Source organism: Mytilus trossulus, unplaced genomic scaffold (genome assembly GCF_036588685.1).
Source record: "Mytilus trossulus isolate FHL-02 unplaced genomic scaffold, PNRI_Mtr1.1.1.hap1 h1tg000244l__unscaffolded, whole genome shotgun sequence".
Lineage (NCBI taxonomy): Eukaryota > Metazoa > Mollusca > Bivalvia > Mytilida > Mytilidae > Mytilus > Mytilus trossulus.
The window spans coordinates 3493711-3516732 of record NW_026963317.1 but is presented as its reverse complement, the minus strand read 5'-3'; the positions used below and the strand labels follow the sequence as shown (position 1 = coordinate 3516732).

General features: G+C 30.7%; 1 protein-coding gene across 1 annotated transcript in view; it reads left to right on the top strand.

Moving 5' to 3' along the window:
* The window catches only part of LOC134701523 (tRNA (32-2'-O)-methyltransferase regulator THADA-like), a 259205-nt gene that overhangs the window by 190961 nt on the left and 45222 nt on the right, over window positions 1-23022 (top strand). Inside the window, exons 32-35 of the mRNA XM_063562672.1 lie at window positions 3-636; window positions 1274-1348; window positions 2685-2725; window positions 4043-4115. Of these exons, the coding sequence (XP_063418742.1) occupies window positions 3-636; window positions 1274-1348; window positions 2685-2725; window positions 4043-4115 (823 nt within the window). The remainder of the gene's footprint in view (window positions 1-2; window positions 637-1273; window positions 1349-2684; window positions 2726-4042; window positions 4116-23022) is intronic.

Sequence of the window (23022 nt, the reverse complement as noted above, 5' to 3'; positions counted from 1 at the left end):
AGTTTGAATGCTTGTCATGTGATTAAAAAAGAGGCCTGGAATTTGACATCAAAATTGCTGACAGAAATTTCCGGAGATTCAAAACCTGATTCAAATACAAAACGTCTACAGCACACCTTGTTTACAGCACTAGCAGAGGAACAAATTCTCCTCACAGAACCTTATAAACAGGCTGGTCCTGGCTACATAGAATATCTCACAATACTGGCCAATTTGCTGCTGTATCACTGCTCTAAGGGAGATAACTTGAAAGAAATCAGACACATGGGAGATAACTTAGTAGGTTATAATATCAAGGGAGACAATTCTGGTGGAAGCAACATGAGAGAAGCAATTGTTGAAAATTCAAAGGGAGACAATTATTTAGAGCTTGGATATATGGGAGATAACTCAATAGAAGCCAGACTAATGTTGATTTTGAATTGTTGCCATTATGAAATCAGGATGATAGGTTTGATGTATGTTCACAGTGTGTGTAGTGACAAGGAGGAAGGAGATGATTTTCATGTTGTGTTTGAATGTGATATACCATCTGTTGATGATGAAACAGTACAGAGGACTTTGTCTTCACCAGAGGTGCTAGGGAAATTGATACAGATGGCATCAGATGAGTCACACTTTGAATGTCAGAAGTTGGTAGGTTTACAAATTGTTCATTATTCAGATACAAACAAGCAATCTATACTTCTTATTGAAAAGTTGTGTGATCTATCAATGTATTATACAACCTATTTCAAAATGCAGGACAATTTGCCTCAACAATTCAGTCATCTGTAATGAACTTTGGTTTATAAGTATGAAAAATAAGGATCAAAGTATTTTCAAAAAATATATCAATAAATATAACTGACAAATACAGGCAAAAGATACCAAAGGAACAATCAAACTCACAAGTAAAAAATAAAGGAAAAACATCATGGAAAAACCAGGGTGAAAAACACAAGACAAGCAACAGCAAAAAACTTAAGATTAAGAAACACCAAACCAGACAAATAACTGGGCTAATGTTCATCAAAAGTCAGTGTCTACACATGTGTTACACAATATGCAATCTCTAAATTGTCAAGAGTATATAAAAAAACACATAGTGCGAACTGGCTTCACATTATTTGAGATCTTCCTCATGTAAAAAAAAATTAATCAAATAAACTCATCATAGATACCAGGACTAAATTTTATATATACGCCAGATGCGGGTTTGGTCTACAAAAGACTCATCAGTGACACTCGATTCCAAAAAGGTTTTTTGTGACTGTCTTTATACATTTTGTAGGTTTTCAAAGCACTAACAAACCATCCATCAATGCAGAAAGGCTCCTGGTTTAAAGATATTATTCATTTAATTAAGGTGAGTAGTCAAATATGACAAATAGGTAGGTCAAAGGAAGATAACTTAACTCAGGTATTACAAATGTGTTGGTCAATGGGAGATAACCAGTATTCTTATACTAAACAGTCTCAATTAAAGTTGACACACTGGATTAGAGACTTAAATCCCATTTAAGGTGATATGGGTGTCTAAATTAGAAATGATAGAATTTGTTCATACTTTGCCAAAATATAGTTTTTATTGATATATTTTCAAAAATATAATTAAAATGATAGGTCACCCACATTTTCTCAAGGTACAAGTTGTGACAAAATGACACATTTTGTATGGATATTTTACAGGAAAAAAAACACCATTATGTGATTATAAGCTAAACTAAATGATAGAATTGTAAAATAAAATACAAGAAGAAAGCTTTTAGAAAATAGTTTGAGAATATCAAAAGAAAAGATACAGTGAACGTGTGTTTTTTTCCCGGAAAAAATACAAAATAGCAAAATTCCATATAGATTCCGTCAGAAAATGTTCCAGAGTTACCTCCCCTTTAAATGCCAATTTGAAAGCATCAAATAATCAGGCAAATTCAATCTACACTTGTAAAAATATTTATAGTTATAACTTATATCTTAATCTTATACTGTGTTCTCTTAAATGCCGTTTTACATTATTTATCTGCATTCCTGGATTAATTTTGCTAACTTGATTGAAAACCTGGACCTTAGATTCTTACAATCCAGGATGGCAAAAGACACCCATACCAACTTAAGGAAGGATGTTCCCTTCTATTATTTTTGTCAAACATTTGGAATCCTTGAGTATTATCTCTGTGGTGCCAGTAAATTCCTGCTCACACCTGCATTTTTTCATAATTTTATTACATTTATAAAGCAAGTCATTTTTTAAAAATCTTATAAAATTCCTGTTATATTCTCAAAGTTTTTGAAAGAAATAGGCGCTATCGTTAAATATAAAGAATTGTGAACACTAAATTTTCAATTGTATTTTTATCAATGGCCAATCCAGGGGATGGTCTAGGGTGTTTGTTGGATCTGTAAAAGAGAGGGTAAAAGATACCAGAGGGACATACTAACTCATTAGTCGAAAATCTACTTAAAACACCCTGACTTAAAAAGAAAAAGACTAATAGACACACAGACACACAGACACACAATAGTACACTAAACACAACATTAAAAACTAAACAACTACCGGTAAGTAACACTAACCCAACCAAAAACTGTATGTTCCTAGGGTTTGATGACCTTGACTTCAAAACCTTATATTTTACACATTTGACATACATTGTATTTTTTTTATTATTTGTTGATTTTGAATTTTAAATTTAATTTTTCAGCTTTTCCAGCTTTGTATGGATTTCATTGAAACTTGTTCCAGGTATGTTGGGTTTTTTTGGTTTTTTTTTTATAATTTCATGATTTTTTATTTTTTTTGTATTTAAATGTGCTGATCTCAAATATTTGTATTGTGTAGTTGCTGACAGTTATTCTTCACTATTAGATATCCAAACACACTTCAGCAAACTCAATCTTATTTATAAAAATGTTTTAGGAAGATACCACTCACAAAAATTTACATGAAAAAAAAATGGGCGGAAAACACCACTCGGTACCTGCAAAAAGGAAGATATGTTGAAAAAATTGTGTTTGTCTTAAGATACACAATTGATCATTAATGACAAGAAAAGAAATAAAAAACTAAAGGAAAAAAGAAATTTAAGGAAATACTTTTAATTAGCATATTGAATTATCTCCCTTGGAATTTTTTGTTATATAATTATTCATTTAGCAATGGTTCATAAATCCAATAAAAGATAATTTACTTTAAACAGTTAATATCTTAAAAGAATCACAAGATTTGATAAAATCCTGCAAATGACTGTAAACCATTGTAAAAATATAGATTCTACCACTGAGACATGTGAAGTACAAAATTTCTCATTTCAAGATTTTTCATTTATAATTTTAAAAGATAAATCAAATATTTTTAAAAATAATCGTCAATTGTAGAAAAAAGTGATGCATTCTAGATCATTCAAGTTTCTGTAAACCAAATAATTTTACATTTAAATAATTTTAGCAAGTTTTGTGAGTAGAAATATAACACAAACAATGAATCGTCACCAATATGTAATATAAAAAAGGAAGATGTGGTATGACTGCCAATGAGACAACTATCCACAAAAGACCAAAATGACACAAACATTAACAATTATAGGTCACCGTACGGCCTTCAACAATGAGCAAAGCCTGGATCTTGTCTTATTGTACAACTTCAAGATAATATCAAAATTCGAGAAAATATATAGCCTTGAAGTAGACTAAAAAAGGGTTAAACTCGAAATAAAATATCTGCAGAAATAAGATGGTGTACGTATTGCTACTTTGGCATTTATCTTTTTAGGCAATATTTAACTGGTTTAGATTTAAAGTGAGCTAAAAAGATACAAAGACAAGTTAATAAAAGTATAAAAAAAAGAAATTTAAACAAAATAATTGTTACAAAAAAAATTGCATAACAACAAATTTAGTCCATATAATTTGTAATATTCTTAAGTCTTTTGTACTTGAGACTAACCTTGATTTAAGTAAAACTACTTCTTGGGATATTTATAAATAGTAACTTTTTCTTCTAAGTCTAAAATATCCTCTATTTTCACTCAGCTATATTTTATAAAAAATATTGTTTTTGTAGAGATGAACTTAGGTCAAAGGTCATACAGTTGACAGGATTCTTAGTTGAACCATTGTTGAAGCATGTTTCAAAGGTAAGTTATTTGTATATCGTCGCTGGGCTTCTTAAATGTTATAAATAACAAATTTTTCAAGAAAAAAATATCTGACAAACTTTGAAAATTTTGGCAAAATGCATGCTTCCAAAATGTTGTATGTGAACAAAGCAGTGAAATAAAAACTTTGACATTTCTGGATTATTCAAGAACTTAAATTGTTTTCACAGAAATAAAGAAATGTACTATTATTTTTTTCCCAAAGCTATTCTACAACGATTTTCAAGTTTTCATACAACATTTTGGAAGCAAACTTTACAAACAACTGACATTGGCAATTTTGTGATATGTCTTATTTCACACATTCTGATTGGTCTAACTGTATGCTATTTTGTAATACCAAAGATTTCCTCCCGCCCAGACCATTGGTGTCAAAAAGTATTTTTAGCCAAAAAAGTCATATGCGACATTTTAGAAGCCCAGCGACATTGTGGTTGGTGGGTAAATCATTGCAATGGAAAGCTGGCATATGGTTATAATACTTTGCAATGAAGACACCATTTATTTTATTTTATTGAGCAAGTCATAAATGGCTACATAATTTGGTGTGCTCAGGAAACAGTACAGATATGTAGTACCAGTTTCTTATATCTTTCAAAGGCTTGGCTGAGCCTTTTGAATGAATTTCACTTAAAAAGCTACACAGATTGGGGCAAAACATAACAAACAAAAAAAATTATTCTAATACAAATGCATGCAAATTTATCAAAGTTGAAATCTGGACTACCACAGGCACTGCCCATGTAACAAGTGTCCCTCTATGCACTGACTCTTAGGTCCTTATGTTATTTTTTTACTATTTGGTCCACAGCTACCGCAAATAGTCCAAAAAATAACATAAGGACCTAAGAGCTAAGGTTCCCCAGCTATCACAAAATTATCACGATTATTAACAAATAAACAAAATGTTGTGAGTTTTAAAAAATTATTAAGAACTGGAATTCAAAAATCACCTATATATATTTTAATGTAAAACTGTTGAGCAAATGTTATACTGAAAAAACAAAATGTATGATTTGAATAATATTTAGTTTCCAAATAATGCTACTGATATTTCCATGTTTAAGAAAAATACTTAAGAAGTATATGACTTTAATACTGTAATCTATTATAGAAAAACAATGTAAATGAAGCCCCAGTGCTAGTATCTGTAAACCTAGTTAAAATAAGGGTTATGATTATTGGTCAGCTCCTGTTGGGAACACTTTTCATTGTAGAAATAATAGAGTTATCCCTCTTTGCATATGACTTTGTGCAAATCTTAGCTGGTATAATGAAATATTATAACTGTTTAAGTTTGCAATTGCTCAATCATACATTTAAGTTCTTAATGACAAATTTCCCTTAAAATGACCTATATTTCATCCATGATGTATTTTTCATGGTAGATAACTCCCAGTCTGGGACCCTATCATTGACTGTAATGTGTTCCCCATGACAGAATTTTAAGTTAATATGACAGATTTTTTACTGAATTTGTTCTTGACTGATTGTTTTGTTATATATTAGAACCTTAAGTCATCTCCTTGTTGAAGTCCCTAAGGTTGTTTACAATTGCTTAAATCCACTATTTTGGAACTAGGGTGAATAGGTGTTTCTTCGGCAATCATACCACATCTCCTTATTTGTTCACAGGATATATAGAAGATCCTGCAGTTGACATTGACACTTGTCTTTGTTGAACTTTAGATGTTCTTTTGCTTTTATGGTTATGTTGGGTTCTTGTCCCATTCATTTTTCTCTCTCTCTCTCTCTCAATATAACACATGGAGGGATGGTATGATTGCCAATGTAATAATTGTCCATCTTAAGACAAGACAAAGAGGATGTAAACATACAACCCTCAACAATGATCAAAATCCAAAATGTAGAGTAGACTATAAAAACCTTTGATTACAAAATATAAAGCAAAACAACAGAGAAAAAAGGAATAAGCTGTGACTTTGCTTTAGAACAAAATACCTTATACATCATAAAAGGTGACAAAAAATAACTTTGGCTATGCTTTAGAACAGAATACGTAGACACTATCAAAGGTGACAAAAAGTCGTCTTTGACTGTGTTTTCGGACAGGAATCATGGGATATGTAAATTAATAACACATCCGTCACAATACAGCTGTTTATCATCAATTCCTGTAATATAAAATACTAGTTCCAGGCGGATATTTATTGGAATTTTTGATTGACAATATATTAAAATCCAATTGTATTATTTATTTAATGCCCTTTTAGTACTTATTTCCAAAAGTCCAAATAAGTCCACAAAGTTCATAAAAGTTACATTGATTTGAGGTATTCAAAATTGCTAGTACATTAAAAATGAGCATTCAATTACCTTTATACATGTATGTATATTTAAAATTACATATGTATATGAAATTAAATCATCTAGTCATTAGCACTTTCCCAAAAATGACATGTATTGTAATGAGTTGATAGTTGCAATGACATTATAAACTGGTGCATATCATGACCTTAAATTGTGATGTATTTTGTAAAATATGTCATACGCTGGCGTCATTATTCTACTGCGCCAGGGGGGAGAGAGGCTGATGATGAGACTTGTCACATGACTTGTCACCTGACCTAGATTCTGGACAAGGTAAACGTAATTGACATTTAATTATTGTTTATTTTGGCGGTATCTGATATGTAATATTATATGTTATATAATTGCCTATGATTAATATTGTAATTTATGATGCATTCCGCACAAGTTGAAGGTTCCTATGGTTAATAAAATAGATATTATAAGTGACAAGTATTTTCAATATTTTTTTTTATTTTTTATTTGTTACACATCTGAAAGTATTTTTTAGAAAAAACAAAAAGTTCATAGAAGGTTCTGTAAGGTCCTGTAATGCCCAAAAAACTTTGAATTCTATATTTAAAGATTAAAAGTGCTTCTAGGATACGCCAGTTTGAGAAATCTGACCAAGATGTGTTTTGTCAAGTTTTTTTCTGCAAATATAAAAAAGAAGATGTGGTATGATTGCCTATGAGACAACTGTACACAAAAGACCAAAATGACACAGACATTTGAACAACTAAAGGCCACCGTACGGCCTTCAACAATGAGCAAAGCCTATACTGCATAGTCAGCTATAAAAGGCCCCGAAATGACAATGTAAAACAATTCAAACGAGAAAACTGACGGCCTTATTTATATAAAAAAAAAAAGCTTTGCCATGCAGTTACACTCAATTTAATTCCAGAATTTAGATATCTTTGTGCAACTTGACAAATTCTTCTAGATTTCAACCACAATTAATCCTAGGTAACATAGAGTGCAGGGTTGGACATGCTAAATGTTCATGTCAGTTTATTTATTTTTTTGTTCTTTCTAAGTAAATGTTAAAAAAACAATTGTTTTGGACACATTCTCTATGTTTCCTGTCCAAATAACCTATTGAAATCTATATGTTTTACTTTCTTTTTTTATTAAAAATTAAGATGAATGCTAACAATTGACGTCATTAAATAAGGGCAGATACATTATTTTTTAAAACAAAAAAACATATCTAGACATTGTTAAAGCTATGATACATTGTGACAATGTCCATTAAACCTTTTTTTTTAAATTATTCCACTGCGTCATTATTGAACACACTTCTTTATTTTGATAATATTTAGCGTTATACAACACTGAAAAAACTTTTTAAATAAAAAATGTATATAGTACCAGTCCATCTTATTTCCAACTTATTATTAGAGTTATCTTTCTTTGATCATACTTTTATAAATTTAACCCCAAAGAAAAGCAACAGGTGAAGATAACGATCTAAATATTTAAATAATTATGATATCATTAAGAGCAAATTGGAAAAATCTGAAACAGATTTGTTTTAAAACAAATTATGTCTCATCAAAATCAATGAATCATTTCTTTAAAAATAATCACTTAACTGAATAAGAATAAATTATTATTGTCATTTTGATAATATATAGGGGTGAAATGCCCAGTTCTCTAAAAAGACATTCCCCCCTCTGGTAACCTAACTTGCAGTAGAAGCAGATATCTAATTGTTTCAAAATTTAGTGAGATCACATTCCATTACAAAGAAAAGAGATACTGTGGGTTCCTTTTCTTGGGTACTTATTTTTTGATAATTGATAAAAAAAAAAAAAAAAAAAAAAAAAGGATATTTCATTTCAATGCTTTGCCGAAGTCTTCAAATAAGCCTCTAGAAAGTTTGTGTTTCTCCTTGACCCATGAAATCCCAGAATAAAATGATTTCCTACGAATTAATGATGAATTTGTACATGCACAGAGATATCTAATTGAGATTTTATATTGCATGATATTACAAGAAAAACAACAAACTATCAAATGATTTTTCTTTGACTATGAATAAGTTTACATTGGCAGAGTAATCTGTTTATATATTATACATGATCACATCAGAACCATGATGACAGAGGGAATACACAAATACTACATGCCAGAAATCTTAATAGGTTCCCACAGGTATAATGACATTAGCCCTGCATCATCTATAATTAATCTATCTACTAATTATGATATTGAAACGAGGAAGTAAATTAAATGACTTTGGTATCTCCAAATGATAAACCCAGTCAGTGTGAGAGAGAATTTTGACATTTCAGTCATAATCATCATTCATTAAAACTCAATTCTGATCTGTCAAAACACCCTGGTAATATAAACAAAACATGTCAGGTTGATTCTGTGTCATGAGGCCTGTTAGATCAGGAACATTAGTACTAATTATTAGTTATGAAGAGTGAGTTACTTTGTCGGTCAAGTGCCATGTTTTTTTATGATTGTGGTATGTTTTAAAGTAACCACTAAGACTGGCGTTAGTACCTGCAGTTTTATAGTAATACCTTTGAAACTATAATTGTGGAAGGAAAAATTGCTTATGAGACTCATGATATTTTTAGACTGAAATTATATTTTTTTGTAATTGTCAACTAAAAGTTCTCTTGTTTGCAAGATACCAGTTGTCATGGATTTCAGACCAAAAACTGAATTCCTTATAAAGATAAAGAAATGTGGCATGATTCCCAATTATACAACTTTTCATCGAAGATCAAAAGACTATGTAAGCAACTATCTGGAAATATCAAAATGTATATAAAATTAGATGTGTGAGATATGTTTTATTGAGACAGAAACCCAAAACATTGTTTACCAAAAGACAGCTAGAAGTCGGCAATAGTATGTTGACTTTTTTTAATTGTTTGGTTGCACCTGGGATAAAAAATTGTATAAGTCTCAGTTAGCTTGAAGTTGAAATTGCTGATGTATAGATGTTTTTGGTTAATATTGTAAATATAGACATTATTCTTTAAAAAGGGGGTATCAAACGGTCCTCCGGGTTTCAAACCCCCTCCCCTGGTTCCAACACTGCATAGGATAGAAAGTTGAAAAAAACGCATACTTCTAAAATTGGTTGTCTGTAGGGTTTTGACTTACTGATAATGTGACAATTACTGTGGGGTTAAAGTTGCCAAATGGTAGTTTTATTTTTACTTCAGTAAAGTATTACATCTATGGGTAAGTTATTCAGCACATGTATGAAATACAAGTTTCTTTATTGCATAAAAGAAAACCATGACAGGTTGATCAGTTCTAAACAAAGCTTTTATACAACATGACAGAAACTATATTTCATAATGTATTCATTAGACATATGTAATAATTAAATTTACATGTAAGTTTCAGTCCAGCTGACTTGCTTCAGATTTATTATGTACACATTAGAGAAATGAAAACTTCATTTTTGTCAGTCCTCAAAACAGACATGACTTTTTAGTGTTGTTCTTAAATATCAAATTACAATTAAAAAATATTTAAAATGACTTTCTTATACCATGTATTAAATCATATTCATTTAAGTCTGGCAACAGGGGTCAGATGTACTTTTAAAGAACTCCTAATCCAATTTATTCAAACTTAATTATTTTAAATTGTTTCAGCAGCCAAGCATCTTCTTTCTTTTAAGAAAAACAACATCTCTATACAATGGAAGCACTGTAATATTGCATCATACTTGTTGAAATTTAAGTAAATGTGGGTAATTATTTCGTTAACAGCTGTCTACCTAATCAATCAACAAAATACTCGAAGAAAAAAAAAACATGATGAAAAAGCAGTGGTATGACTTCTAAGATATGTTTACAATTGCACATCTTCTGTATTTTGAAAATGAACTGAACTCTGGTGGGAAAATTTTGTCTGTATGTTTCTCATCCTCAGATATAATTTTTACAATATGTGTCTTAATGTGCATGGTAGATGGATGTATGGCACATGGAAGGGTGTTAATAATCTTCCTACTGTTTGATTGGTGATTGAGGGAAGGTAGGACCACCCATGGGAGTGTCAATCATCAGGCATCAAAAGAAACAATTGTTTACATGATTGTTTACTGTTTCTTTGATTAACACTTATCCTGAGAATGCATCAAAGTTTGTTGTGTTTTGTTTCCTGGGAAATGATGCTTAATATTGACAACCAAAACAAGGCTATTGTCTTTATCAGGTTTATCTAGATTAAGGATTATTGGAGGGGTAAGGGGGTAGGGGGCGAGGTGTTGTGGGGTGTGGGGTGGACTGTGGGGTGCATGCTTATTGTTGACAATCAAAACAAAACTATTGTCTTTATCAGGTTTATCAAGATTAAGGATTAAAGGAATGGGGTTTAAAGGGAGTTTAGGTGTGGTGTGGTGTTGGGGTTGGGGTTGGGGTCATGATTAAGGTTGATAAACAAAAAAATCTATTGTCTTTATCAGGTTTATCAATAATTGTTGATAAAAGTAGTGGGGTTAGGAGGATAGGTGTGATGGGCTGTGGGGCTTAAGGTTGATAAACAAAATATTACTATAATTGTCTATAGTAGGCTTATCTAGATTAAGGATTATAGGACAGGTATTGGGTATACATTTGTGTAGGTGTGATTTTGGGAGGGGGGATGCTAAAAGTTGACAACCAAAACAATAGTTTTGTATCTATCAGGTTTAATCTGATTATGGACTTCTTCAGTGTGGTGTAGGGGAGATGTTGAAAAAATGATTCTGGATGACTTGAGTGGGGTCTGGTTTAAGATGTGGTCTGGGGGTCATGCTTAATGTTGAAATACAAAAAAACTAGTAGCATCTCAATCAGTTTGATCTGGATTGTGATTTACTGTAGTGGGTTGTAGAGTTTAAGGTGTGATCAGGATGCAATGCTAATTTTTGACAAATAAAACGCTAGTATTGTCTCTTCATGCTTATGTTGATTGCAAATTATAGGAGGGGATATTAGTTTAAGGTGTGGTGTCTGTGTCACACGCAATGTTGACAAACAAAACGCTACTATTGTCTCTATCTACTTTAATTATAAAATGTTTATTTTGGGAGGAGACATGTTGTCACATACAAAACAAAATTGTCGCCTGTAATATTGTGGTCTATGTCATTTTCTGCGTTGCTCTGTGTTATTAAAACTAACAACATATGAATGTCCAAGGACACTGTGAAATGTATGCTATATAAAGAACTATGACAACAAACTTCACAGACCAAAGCCTCCTATATGCTTTATGATCATGTGACCAAGCCCACTGAACTAGTACACATTTTAATTTAAGGGCCAGTTGATGCTCACCTCTGTTTGTTGGATTTCCTGGCTGCACTTTAGGACACATTGCGCACATCAGCTGATACATGTATCTGCTCTTTGCTGGGGTTGTTGTCTCTTCGACATATGCACCATTTCTGTCCTCAATTTTATATGCCTTCAATCATATGACAACTCTGGTGGACTCTCTGTTTTAAAAACCATTTTTCAAGATTATTTTTTTTTGGGGGGAGGCTTTATCAAACAGTTCCATACTTTCAAATATCATGAGGTCGAAATTCCATTGGTTGATCATGATACAGAACAGAAACAGAAACCAAAAACAAAACTTGTTGAAGAAGTTGTAAAATATTTTGTATTCCATTCAGAGCGAGATCATTTGAGAGCAAAACAAACATACCATCACCATATATTTGAGCTAAGTCAAGGGTGGGGGGGGGGGGGGGGGGGGGTGTAACCTTTGTTAAAAATAAGTATAATGCTTTGGCAATAACTGTATCTTCTCCTAGCTATAGCTATGCTAGACTGGAAAAAAAACATATACTGCAATTATCCATCCCCCTCTTCCTTAAAAAATCTTGGATAGATCTGACAATGAGAGCTCTCCTGCCACTTAATATTTTTCTGTCTGGTAAAGTGCACATTTTTTCAAGTTTTCTTTATAACCATGGTATTACAGCCTATTTTCCAACCTAAATTATAAAATATGTGGTAAATGTACTAACTGTAGTTTAAGTATCATAAACCATTTTTATGTACTAAGTATAATTTGACTTTGATGAGGTCCTACTACCACATCAGTAAGTATTACTTTCACTCTATGTAAACAGAACACCCTGACCACTTGTCTTGATACATCCTCTGCCAATTATTATTGAACCTCAACACCATATTACAGAATAAATAAATCAATCTGGATGCAGTTGTATGAAATTAGATATCTGTAAATGTATACACGAAAAATTTACCAGTTTGCTCTCTTGATACAAATGTTATAATGTATCTGGTGGTGATTATAGTTGTGAAAATTAAGAAAGATTTCATGGGAAAGTACTTACACTCGTCATATTTTATCCTGCTGGTTATTTTACCCTCAGTGCAGCCCTAGTGCAGGTACTTCATTTAACAATCTTCTAAGTCATTTTAATTAAAACGGAGGGGGTAAATCTAAAAAAAGAAAACTTTGGCAATATCTGTTTACAAAGGTCCGTACTGTGTTCTCAATGAAGCATATTACGAGCATGTCTTCTACATGTTTTATGTTTCCTGAATAGAGTTCAATCTGTCAAGGAAAGTATTAAATACTTAAATAATGTATTTTATAAAACAGGCTGTAGCCAAATAACCGAATTATGGAGAAAAGGGATAACAATAAGAAGTTTTAGCATTATAAATCAACTTTGTAAGATATATTCTGGAGAGAGGTAAACATTTTTGATTCATTGATGTGAATCTTGTTTTTTTAATGAGTTACCTCCCCTTTATAAGTTAAAACAATAGGGTTATATATTTTATAATCATAATGCAGCCAAATTACCAAATTACAGAGAGCAATGCCATCTTAGTATAACAGTAGAAAGTGTTTGCATAAAATCTAATATTGAGTTGATATATTTTGAGAGAAAAAAAGACACTTTAAAAATGTGAAACTTGGTTGTAAATGAGAATGACCTCCCTTACACCAAAAACTAAAATTAAAAATAGGAAGATTATCTAGAAGAAATATAAGTAATGCCCTTTTATAAACAGACTTATATAATGTTTTCACATACAATTAGATATATAAGTTAAATATATTCTTGAAAGAGGAAAAAAATAAACAACTGTTGTGTTTTTTAATTGAGAGTTACTTCCCATACATCAACAACATTATCAATTAGAAATAAAAGTAATGCGTTTTAGAAACAATGTGACACAAAACAACCAAATTATTAGGAGTAAGGTTCTCATAGAAAATGTTTGCATAAAATCAAAAAGGCATGTCAGATATATTCTGGAAGAAAACAAAAACATTAATGATATTTTTTTTTTTTAAAGTAAAATGCCTTTCATCAAAATTCTCGAGGAGAAAATTTCTACAGTCAAGAAAAGTATTAAACACCAAAGTATCAAGCAGACTACAACAAAATACCATATTAGAGCTTTTTCTGGGAATTTTTTTAATGAGAGTTATCTCCCTTAGAACAACTTGCAAGAATGTTTTAAAATACTGTCTTCCAATAAACAGTTTTAACACAAAAGTAAACTTACTATAGGTTCTTAATTTTCTTGTGGATTTTATTTAAATTTGGGGGATACTTCATTTAATTGTTTTAAAGAATAAGGAATACATGTAGTATATTGCACAAGATTATATATATATAAAGTAAATTTGTACATTTTTGACTTAAAAGATTCATACACACAAAATCTATGATAATTTTACTGCATAAAAAACTTATCCACTGTCATTTATAAACAAATTAAAGCCCAAATAATAAATTTACATTTGGTGATATTTAGGGTACTATAAAACTTTTTACTATATAAAGTGGTTGACTATTTGTTATGTAAGTAACTCAGTTACATATGTAAATAATATTCATTTTTTTGGCAACTTTTTTAGGTTTTTTATTTTTGTTAAATGAGAGTTATCTCCCATTTTACAACAAAAGGTTGTTTGTTAATTTTGTTTGTGTGTGGTACTACATATACTTATCTTAGTAGTAAATAAACAGATATAAGATTCTTTAATTTAGTGAAACTCGGTTAAATTCAAAACTTTATAGTAATAAAACATATATTAAATATAAAGTGACAAATATGAAATAATAAAGTTCTGTATACTTAAAATAACATATATAACAAACTCACTTTAAAAAAAACTCACCGATAAAATATTTGTCTCTCATTTAAGTTCCAATGACTGACTTATGATAGTCACCGTTAATTTAACTCCTGACTAAAAGATGAATGAATATAAATCTTTCATTAAAATTTGAATTAAAAATTTAAGTGTAAACTTTTTATCTGGTAATTCATAAATATTAAGTATGATTTCTTTATCTTTCATAAAATAGATATGAATAAAACTGATTAGTGGTGGACGTCTTGGAGACTTTTTTCATAAATGGCCTGCATTTTTTATATCTACATGTTTTTTTCTCAGTAAGTTTGTCACTTAGTGCAGAAAATGTGTGGTGGAGCGTTATAAACATCTTTTGTATAATAACAAACTTTATCTAAGTAATTATCTTCATGCTAAATGCAGTTGCCTTTTTGCAATCCTTAAGATGGGGGTAAATTCCTCTAAACATGATGAAAGAAATTTATAAACAAGATCCAAAAAAATGTCTTTATGCTTTAAAAAAAAATTTGGAGGGAAAAAAATAAATTATTATGATTCCTTAAGTAAAAGTTATGTAATTTATAGTAACGTACTGGGTTAGAAATGCAGTATTTAATTAGAAGAGACATCTAGGGAACAGACTATCTTTTAACAATCTACATTACCGCTCAAGTTGATGGTATTTGAGCCGATGGTGACACCTAGGAGTAGAATTCTTAAGTGTGGCATACTCAACAACTATTTAGTCATTGCAATCTTCACCTATCTTACTGACTTTCGGCACTTAATCTCAGGTTTCTCTTTTTTCTCTCTCTCTCACACAGACCTGCATTCTAATAGATGTCATTTTCGGAATGACTTCACTTGGTTAAGTATTTTCACACTGTAAACAATGTTCTTTATGGATGGACTATGACAGTTTTACATGTTGAATCAGAACTTCTTTTTTAAACAATATAGTTGATGGATGGGCTTGGTGATTTGACAGTGTTTTTGTTTCTTTTTTTATTTTGTTAGTTTCATTTTTCATTACATTTTCTCCCCATGTGTCTCAGTGGAGAACATTTGATAAGATCTCTAAGATGAGGAGCAAGCTAAGTGTAACACTGATTTACGATGAGAAAACTTCATCAAATTTACAACAGTATTTGTCATTTATGTAAACTCAAAAACCAGAAAAAAAATGTTTCTATTAGTCATCTGAAAGTTTTCATTTTTTTGTGCTTTTACTTTCTTGGTTTTTTTTTGGGGGGGGGGGGGGAAATTTTTTTAAAGGGCAGTGGGTTATTTTTTTTTTTTTTTTTAATTATTATCCAGTCCCATTCCCTAACTACTCCAATATTTTATACATCTAAGCAAAAATAAACAGCCTTAATTTCCCATTCCTCGTTCCATTCAGCACTCTGCTTGATCTATCTGTTGGATTTTCTCATCATTTGTATAGATGAAATATTTGTCACTGAACATTAAGCAAACAATCTTTTATTTGTTAGAAAATATAAACTATTCTGTCTCTTCCTTACTCCAAAATTTCAAATCTGAAGGACTGGGGAATATATATTTTTTAATTAACTAAGGACTTGGTTTTATAGGGGTCTGGGTTTTGGTTTTGTTTTTTATACTTTTTTTTAGGGGGAGGGGGAGTGGAGATCCTCATTTCTGTATTCCTTAGATATTAGTCTATTTTACCCTATTCTGTTTTTGCCCATTATGTCATCTATTCTTAATATTTGGCCTTCTTTTACTTTAAAGGTCCCTATACTTTAGAGTTAAGTGTCATTCATGGTTATGGTTAGGTTAGGGTTAGGTTTAAGGGTTAGGTTAGAGTTATGTTTAGATGTGGGTTAGGGTAAGGTTTGAGGATAAGAATAGTTAAGTACAGCTTCTTAAGGGTTGAGACCCCTAAAGTAAATGAAGGCCTAATATTTAACCACCCTTAGTATTGTCTATTATGTATTTTTCAATGCCTTTTAACCTTTTTTGGGGGGCCCAAAATATTCTTTTCTTTGAACTAGGCTCTCTTGTATTTGAATATAAAGTCATTACCATCCAAAAAATATAATCACTAGTAACTAATTGTAATGTCTATTGAAAAAAACATTTCAAATATAAAAAAGAAGATGTGGTATGATTGCCAATGAGAAAAACTCTCCACAAAAGACCAAATGACACATAAATTAACAACTATAGGTCACTGTATGGCCTTCAACAATGAGCAAAGCCCTACATCAAAGCCTGTATGTCTTGGAAATTTATTATAAAGTTGTTTTTTTCCCCAACCCCAACCAGGATCTGATCGACACTGGGGACTGGGGACACACTTTGTACTTTATTCAAACTAGTAGCAAACTATTATCACTGTTGAAACAATTATCCAAAGTTTTGTCATTCTGTTAGTAATATTTCTTTCATTATGTATTTGTTTACAATCAAGTTGAAATGAGCCGTCAAAATTCTTTGCTTGATTGGAAATTTTAATAAGACAAAACATTGTAGATTCCTGGTCATTCTATTAAGCAATGCTTTTTTCTCAATTAAGTCAGCGGGAGGCAGAGAACTGGTAGATAATGTCTTTGTTAAGTAAACAACTAGAGTGCATTGCAAGATCATTAGAATATAAACAAATACTTTTATATACTCTTAGTTATGACAGTTTTGGCAGTTTTACGATGAAGAGATTTTTTTCTTCGGCTCTTTGTATTTTGTACTTTAAAGTACTTAGCGGAGTGGAGTAATGATTTAATATTTCGTAAAATAAAAAATGTTTATCCAATAAAAAAAAGCTTTTAGTGTATAAATAAAGATATTAAAAAGTGATTACATGTTCTTTATAGTGTAAATTACTTCAAATATTACTTGAAAACTGTTGAGTTTTTTTTTAAAGAGAAATGGTACACTTGAAAACCAAGTCATAAATGATTGTCAAAGAGTTAAAATTTACTTTTGGCATGTTTTTCCCTTTTCAGAATTTGGTAAGAAAAAGTCAGTAAAATTTGATTCCAATTAGAGACAAGTAATTACCTTATAAGTTATATATCTCAAAATTATAATTAAGTTAAACTTTTTGCTGTGTAAATTAAATTCTTCAACTTCTTGAAAATAAAAGGTATTTTTTGGCATTTGGAGAATTTGGTACTGATTGTTTATGTTTAATTTATTCATATCTTTTGTAGACACTGGGGGAGATTAAGAGAATCATAAAATGTATTAAAAAAAACTGTCTATTGTTGAAGAGCCATTATAAATCTATAAGTTTTTGTCTCTAGGTTTCTGTGTCATTGACATATGTAACCCTCATCTAATTTAATATTCACATAAAGAGCTATATTTCTTGGCTATTTATAAGTGATTGCATGTTTGTATAGTGTTTATTTCTTGAAATATTACTTTAAATAGTGGGGTTTTTTTAATGAGAAAGCGATTACACTTGAAAAAGTCAGAAAAAATAGTTTTGTAAACCAAATATAAACTCAGTCCTTATATTGTGTTCCTCTAAAACAAAAATATTAATGACTGAAAGCCAATTCAAAGAAAAATCATACAAACAGTGCCAAATATGATCCTTAATTTTATTGCATAAAGGCCCTTCAAAGTGGAAAAAGCTGATCATGCCTAAAGGGACTGAAATATTCCTACATTTTTTTCCGATGTTGATATGAGTTATCTCCCTTATGTATACACTGCTGAGTCTGTGGTTAAACTGGACCCCTGTTGTGTTCACTTAGCACTATACTGTGTGAAGCTATAGATAGAACAGCGAACCAGTTTAAGTCTGTGGTAAAATTATGTTTTCCCTCTGCTGAGCTGGTGGTATGATTTTATGTATTCCCACTGTTGTTTAATATTCTGGGGGTTCAAGATATCATGTAGATTTGTTTTCACTTTAGAAGAGCTATATATTTTATTTTCCACTAAAAGAATGCTTTAAGACTCATTAAATTTGAGGGCTGTCACTATAAAACTTAGTTAAACCTGTACCATTCTTGTAGAAATTGTACCTATAACAGTCTGGAATTAATTTGGTAGTCATTTTGAAATTATTGTGTGCCATTATTTTATTTTTAATTTTTTCAAAGATTTTTTTTATATTACATCATGAAAGTTGCATAATTCTTTTAGAACATTTATTAGTCACCAGCTCTTGTGGACAATTCATTTGTGACACACCAGCGATAGCACTGAGTCATTGAACACAGAATTCCATTTTTCCATTGGAATTTTTCTAATTAACACAACTTTGTAATATCTTATATTGAATGGATAACCTTTTATCTTTAATTAGGGAAAGTAAATGATAAGTGACTCCCTAAGGAGTCAGATGATAAGCCCTTCAGTGTAACAGGTTCTCCCTTGGTCTAATGTCCCATGTAAGTACATTCACAAATTGATTTTCCACGACATAAAATTGCTATCAATTTTTTCTTTCAAAAGGCTCCTTTGATATGGTGCTGTAATTCTAATTACTGGCCTTGTGTGTGTCAGCAGGGGAAGTAATCAGCAAAGGGAGGTAATTAAGGGTTAATTTCATACACCCTGCAGTTTGCACACTTCATAAAATATTTGGTTAATTATCAAATTTCTTGATGTTTGCTTGTCTTTATGACTGTTATATAGTTCTTACAATGTTCCCTGTTATTGATGCAGCGTACATGGATCTATATTTAATTACTTCAATTAATTAATAGATTTATTTGAACAGCTGCAAAGTAAACCATAAACAAAGAGACGTCTTGCTGAAACAAAGCTGCAAGGTAAACCACAAACAACGGAGGATTCATATTGAAACAAAGAAAGTTTGTTTGTAAACATACTGACCAGGAAGTTGACCAGCTTTGAAGTTTATACTGGTGTTAAACACTGGTGATATTAAATAATTATTAAATAAGCTGCCATAAAAAAAAACTAATAAATGGAAATCTGTATAACATGTGAATTGGAATGAAATGCTAAAAATATGATGGAAAAGAGGAGAGAGAGTAGAAATTTTAATTTCTAAGTGTTAGCTTATATTTGATATGAAAAGAAACTTTTGAGCAAATTACTTTTTCTCTACTGAAAGATTGATAGTTCTTTGTAGACAAATTTTTTTTCATGTGTAAGATATATAAAAGAAATTCTATCACAAAATTTCTGTGTGTCACTAACTAAGGAATTAATTTTATTGAATCATTAGTAATAAACCATTTTTTGCTTGAAATGAAAGAGTAATTTACACTTTGTTGTTCAGGCAATTAACATGCTGGCTGGCAAATTATCTCCCTTTCATCAGGTGAAAAAGGTAAAAATTAGGTTCAAACAACCGGGTGTGAAAGACAAGAATAAATTACCTCAAGTCTAATAATTAATTTACACCTTTCCATTTAGCTTTTAGATTAGGTAAGGCATCTCTGTGCTAATATACAATAATAAATGATTAATAGTAATTTGCACTTATTTACATGCATAATTAACACATATATGTATAATTGTCATTACTTCTTTAAAATGTAAAAAAAAATATCATTAGAAATATTAGATTAAAATCAGCATAGGTGACAATATTTTTTACACCTGAAATGTAATTTACAGCATTCAGGGGGAGGTAATTAATATCAAAATAATAATTTTCACCTTTTTACACTTGAACAAGGATTTTTAATTACAAGACACAATAACAATCCTTGACCCTTAGAAAAATCAATTTTATTGTATAAGTATACAGGATAGGTCAGTTTTACAGATTAAAACTTTAAAACCAGTGGTCAAGCTGACCACATTATTCACTTTCTAGATAGGTACAAACAGGTAATTATAATTACCTCCCCTGCCAATTAGATGGTATTGGCAAGGGAGATAATTGCCCCACCAGATGTCCAAGGCACCTGTCTTTTCACTGACAAACTGAATGTGTGTATTGATTAAAATTGGGTTAATTGGTTGGAAATTAATGTTGCATTTCAATTTCAAATTGTAAACAAGTCATTAATTGTAACAACTGTACAGTCAATAAGTTAGGTACCCAGTGTGTCATCGCCAAGGCAGTCAAGAATATTTGTCAATTAGTTGTTTTAATGCTGGGTAAAATGAGAATGCCTTCTAAACCAAAGTTCATTGACATTTTTTTTTAACATAATAAACCTTTTTTCAATGCAAAAATGTATCAATTTTGTGAATAAGTACACTTAAATTAAAATAAAGGTGGATTAAAAAAAGGTAAGAATATTAAGCAATAAAACAATCTGGAATTGTCAAAGTCAAATAAAAGTTATTTCATTTTTAAGATGTGTGTAATTTCACTTTTTGGAGAAATTATTTGAAAAAAATGTGATTTGTTAAAGTCTGAATAACACATGTAATATGTGAGAGAGAGGAAAAAATTGGAATCATAAACTGGCAAATCAAAAATTTAAAGGATTGTGAGAATGAAAAACAAATAGCATGATTCATAAAATATGAAAAATAAAGAAATTGTAAATTTGATATGTAACAACATCATCATCAACATTTCTTCATGGTATCCTTTTGTTAATTCCATCAGACATTAAGACCTGGTTAAAATATTTAGTAAATTACTAAGTCAACATTTGTTATGTTGTTAATTTTGCATCTGCTGTAATGCTTCATAGCATCGCCCATGCTCCAATGCCAACCATCCAACACTTTAATTTCCATAAAACCAGGATTTACTAAGGCTTATGGCACTATTAGTTTTTTAATATTCCGCTGGTATTTGGGTGGTACAACAATTATACAAACGGGCTGTTGTAACAACCTCTGCATTGTTACGCAATGTTTCATAGGTCGTAATATAGATCATTTCAGACAAATCGTTAAAACAGTTTTATAAAAATCAGGCATAGTGATAAAGCAATTTTGTATGCATCATCTTGGGTTTGGGGTAAAATATTTTAAAATTTATAAATCTTTCGATGCATGGATAATGAGTAAATGATATTGCCAAGTTGGCATGTCTGATTTTTATGCTGAAATAAGGCAAAGTGCATTTTAAAACAGTTTTCTAAGAGACAATGCATCTAGTGCACGTGCACCCGTTTTTATATGAAAAATAAGTTAAATTAATCAGCAGAAGGATTATGATATGATTTTCGTGTGAAAAATTAACACCTGCATCTGGGAGAACTTTGTCAGGTAACTATGCTTCTGATCAATAGCTTGGAAAAACGAAATTACAAAAAGTTTGTGGACGAAAAACAACCAAAGGCCCTAAAGAGAACAGCAAGGACTATCTAGCAAGCCATGTAGCCTTTAGGGATTTTTATTATGAAAATAACACTTCTGAAGAGCTTTTCTGGATTTATAATTTTATCAATGATGCTCAAAAGAGGGACATATAGATGCTTCAATACCTGAAGGAGCTGACCTATGACCAAAAGGGAATTATAAAGAAAGACAAACCAAGTGTCAGTTAACTTTGTTTTTATATCCAAGAACCAAAAGCTGTATAAATATTTTCCAGTAGTTTTTTTATCCTAAATATGAATGAGAAGATGTGGTATAAACAACTAGAGGTACGGCCTTCAAAAATGAGCAAAGCCCAGACCTAAAGTTGAACAACAGTACGGTGTTCATGGAGTTTTATTTAAAGATTAATGAATGATCTGAATTTGTTGCTTTTGTTTGTTTTGTTTTTGTTTGGCTTAACGAATGTCAAATATTCTTTCACTATATTTGATTGTGGAATTTTTTCATAGCAGTTTGATTATTTACCTACATCCAACAATGTCTTATCAAAATAAAAATAAGGCAATGTTGTACGATTGCCTTTGAGACAACTATCCACAAAGATAAGGATATGTGATAAGATTGCCAATGTCACAACTATCATTAAGTTCAAATGAAGTGATTTTTATTAATTTAAGGCTACAGTTTGACCTTGAACAATGAGAAAACCTATACCATTTAGTCAGCTATAAAAGTCTCTAGCATTAAAAATTGAAACTATTTAATTGAAAAAAACTAATGGCCTTTATGCATAACAATCAAAATATGCTTTAATTATGACAAAATAATGTTTTTTTTATTCAGAGTGTTAAAATTGCAATTAATATTTTCATTGGCTAATTGTTTAGATTTCAGTGTCAAGTGTATTACAGTAGAAATAAATTTTATGGAAGATTGATTAATTTTAATGAATTTATGTGGTCATTTAGTATCTGTAAAACTCATTACTGTGGTCAAGCTGACCATTACCTTGACCTTTCTAGTGTTGATTGACCAGTCCTTCATCAAAAGTAATGTTCTTGGGTAGAATTAGAGTAGAACTGAGTTTTCAATGATCCATGGTGTTTTCCTGATGTAGATAAATTAGTTTCGGTCAGTTTTGGTCAGTTTTTCAGGAAGTCCTGGAGTGGCTGGAGTATTTAACTTTTCAAACTTTTGATTTAATTAACATGCAGTACAATGTTTCAAGGTTGTAACTTGAGATGACTTGTTCATGGAAGAAATATTGTGCTGAATAACATTAAATGCT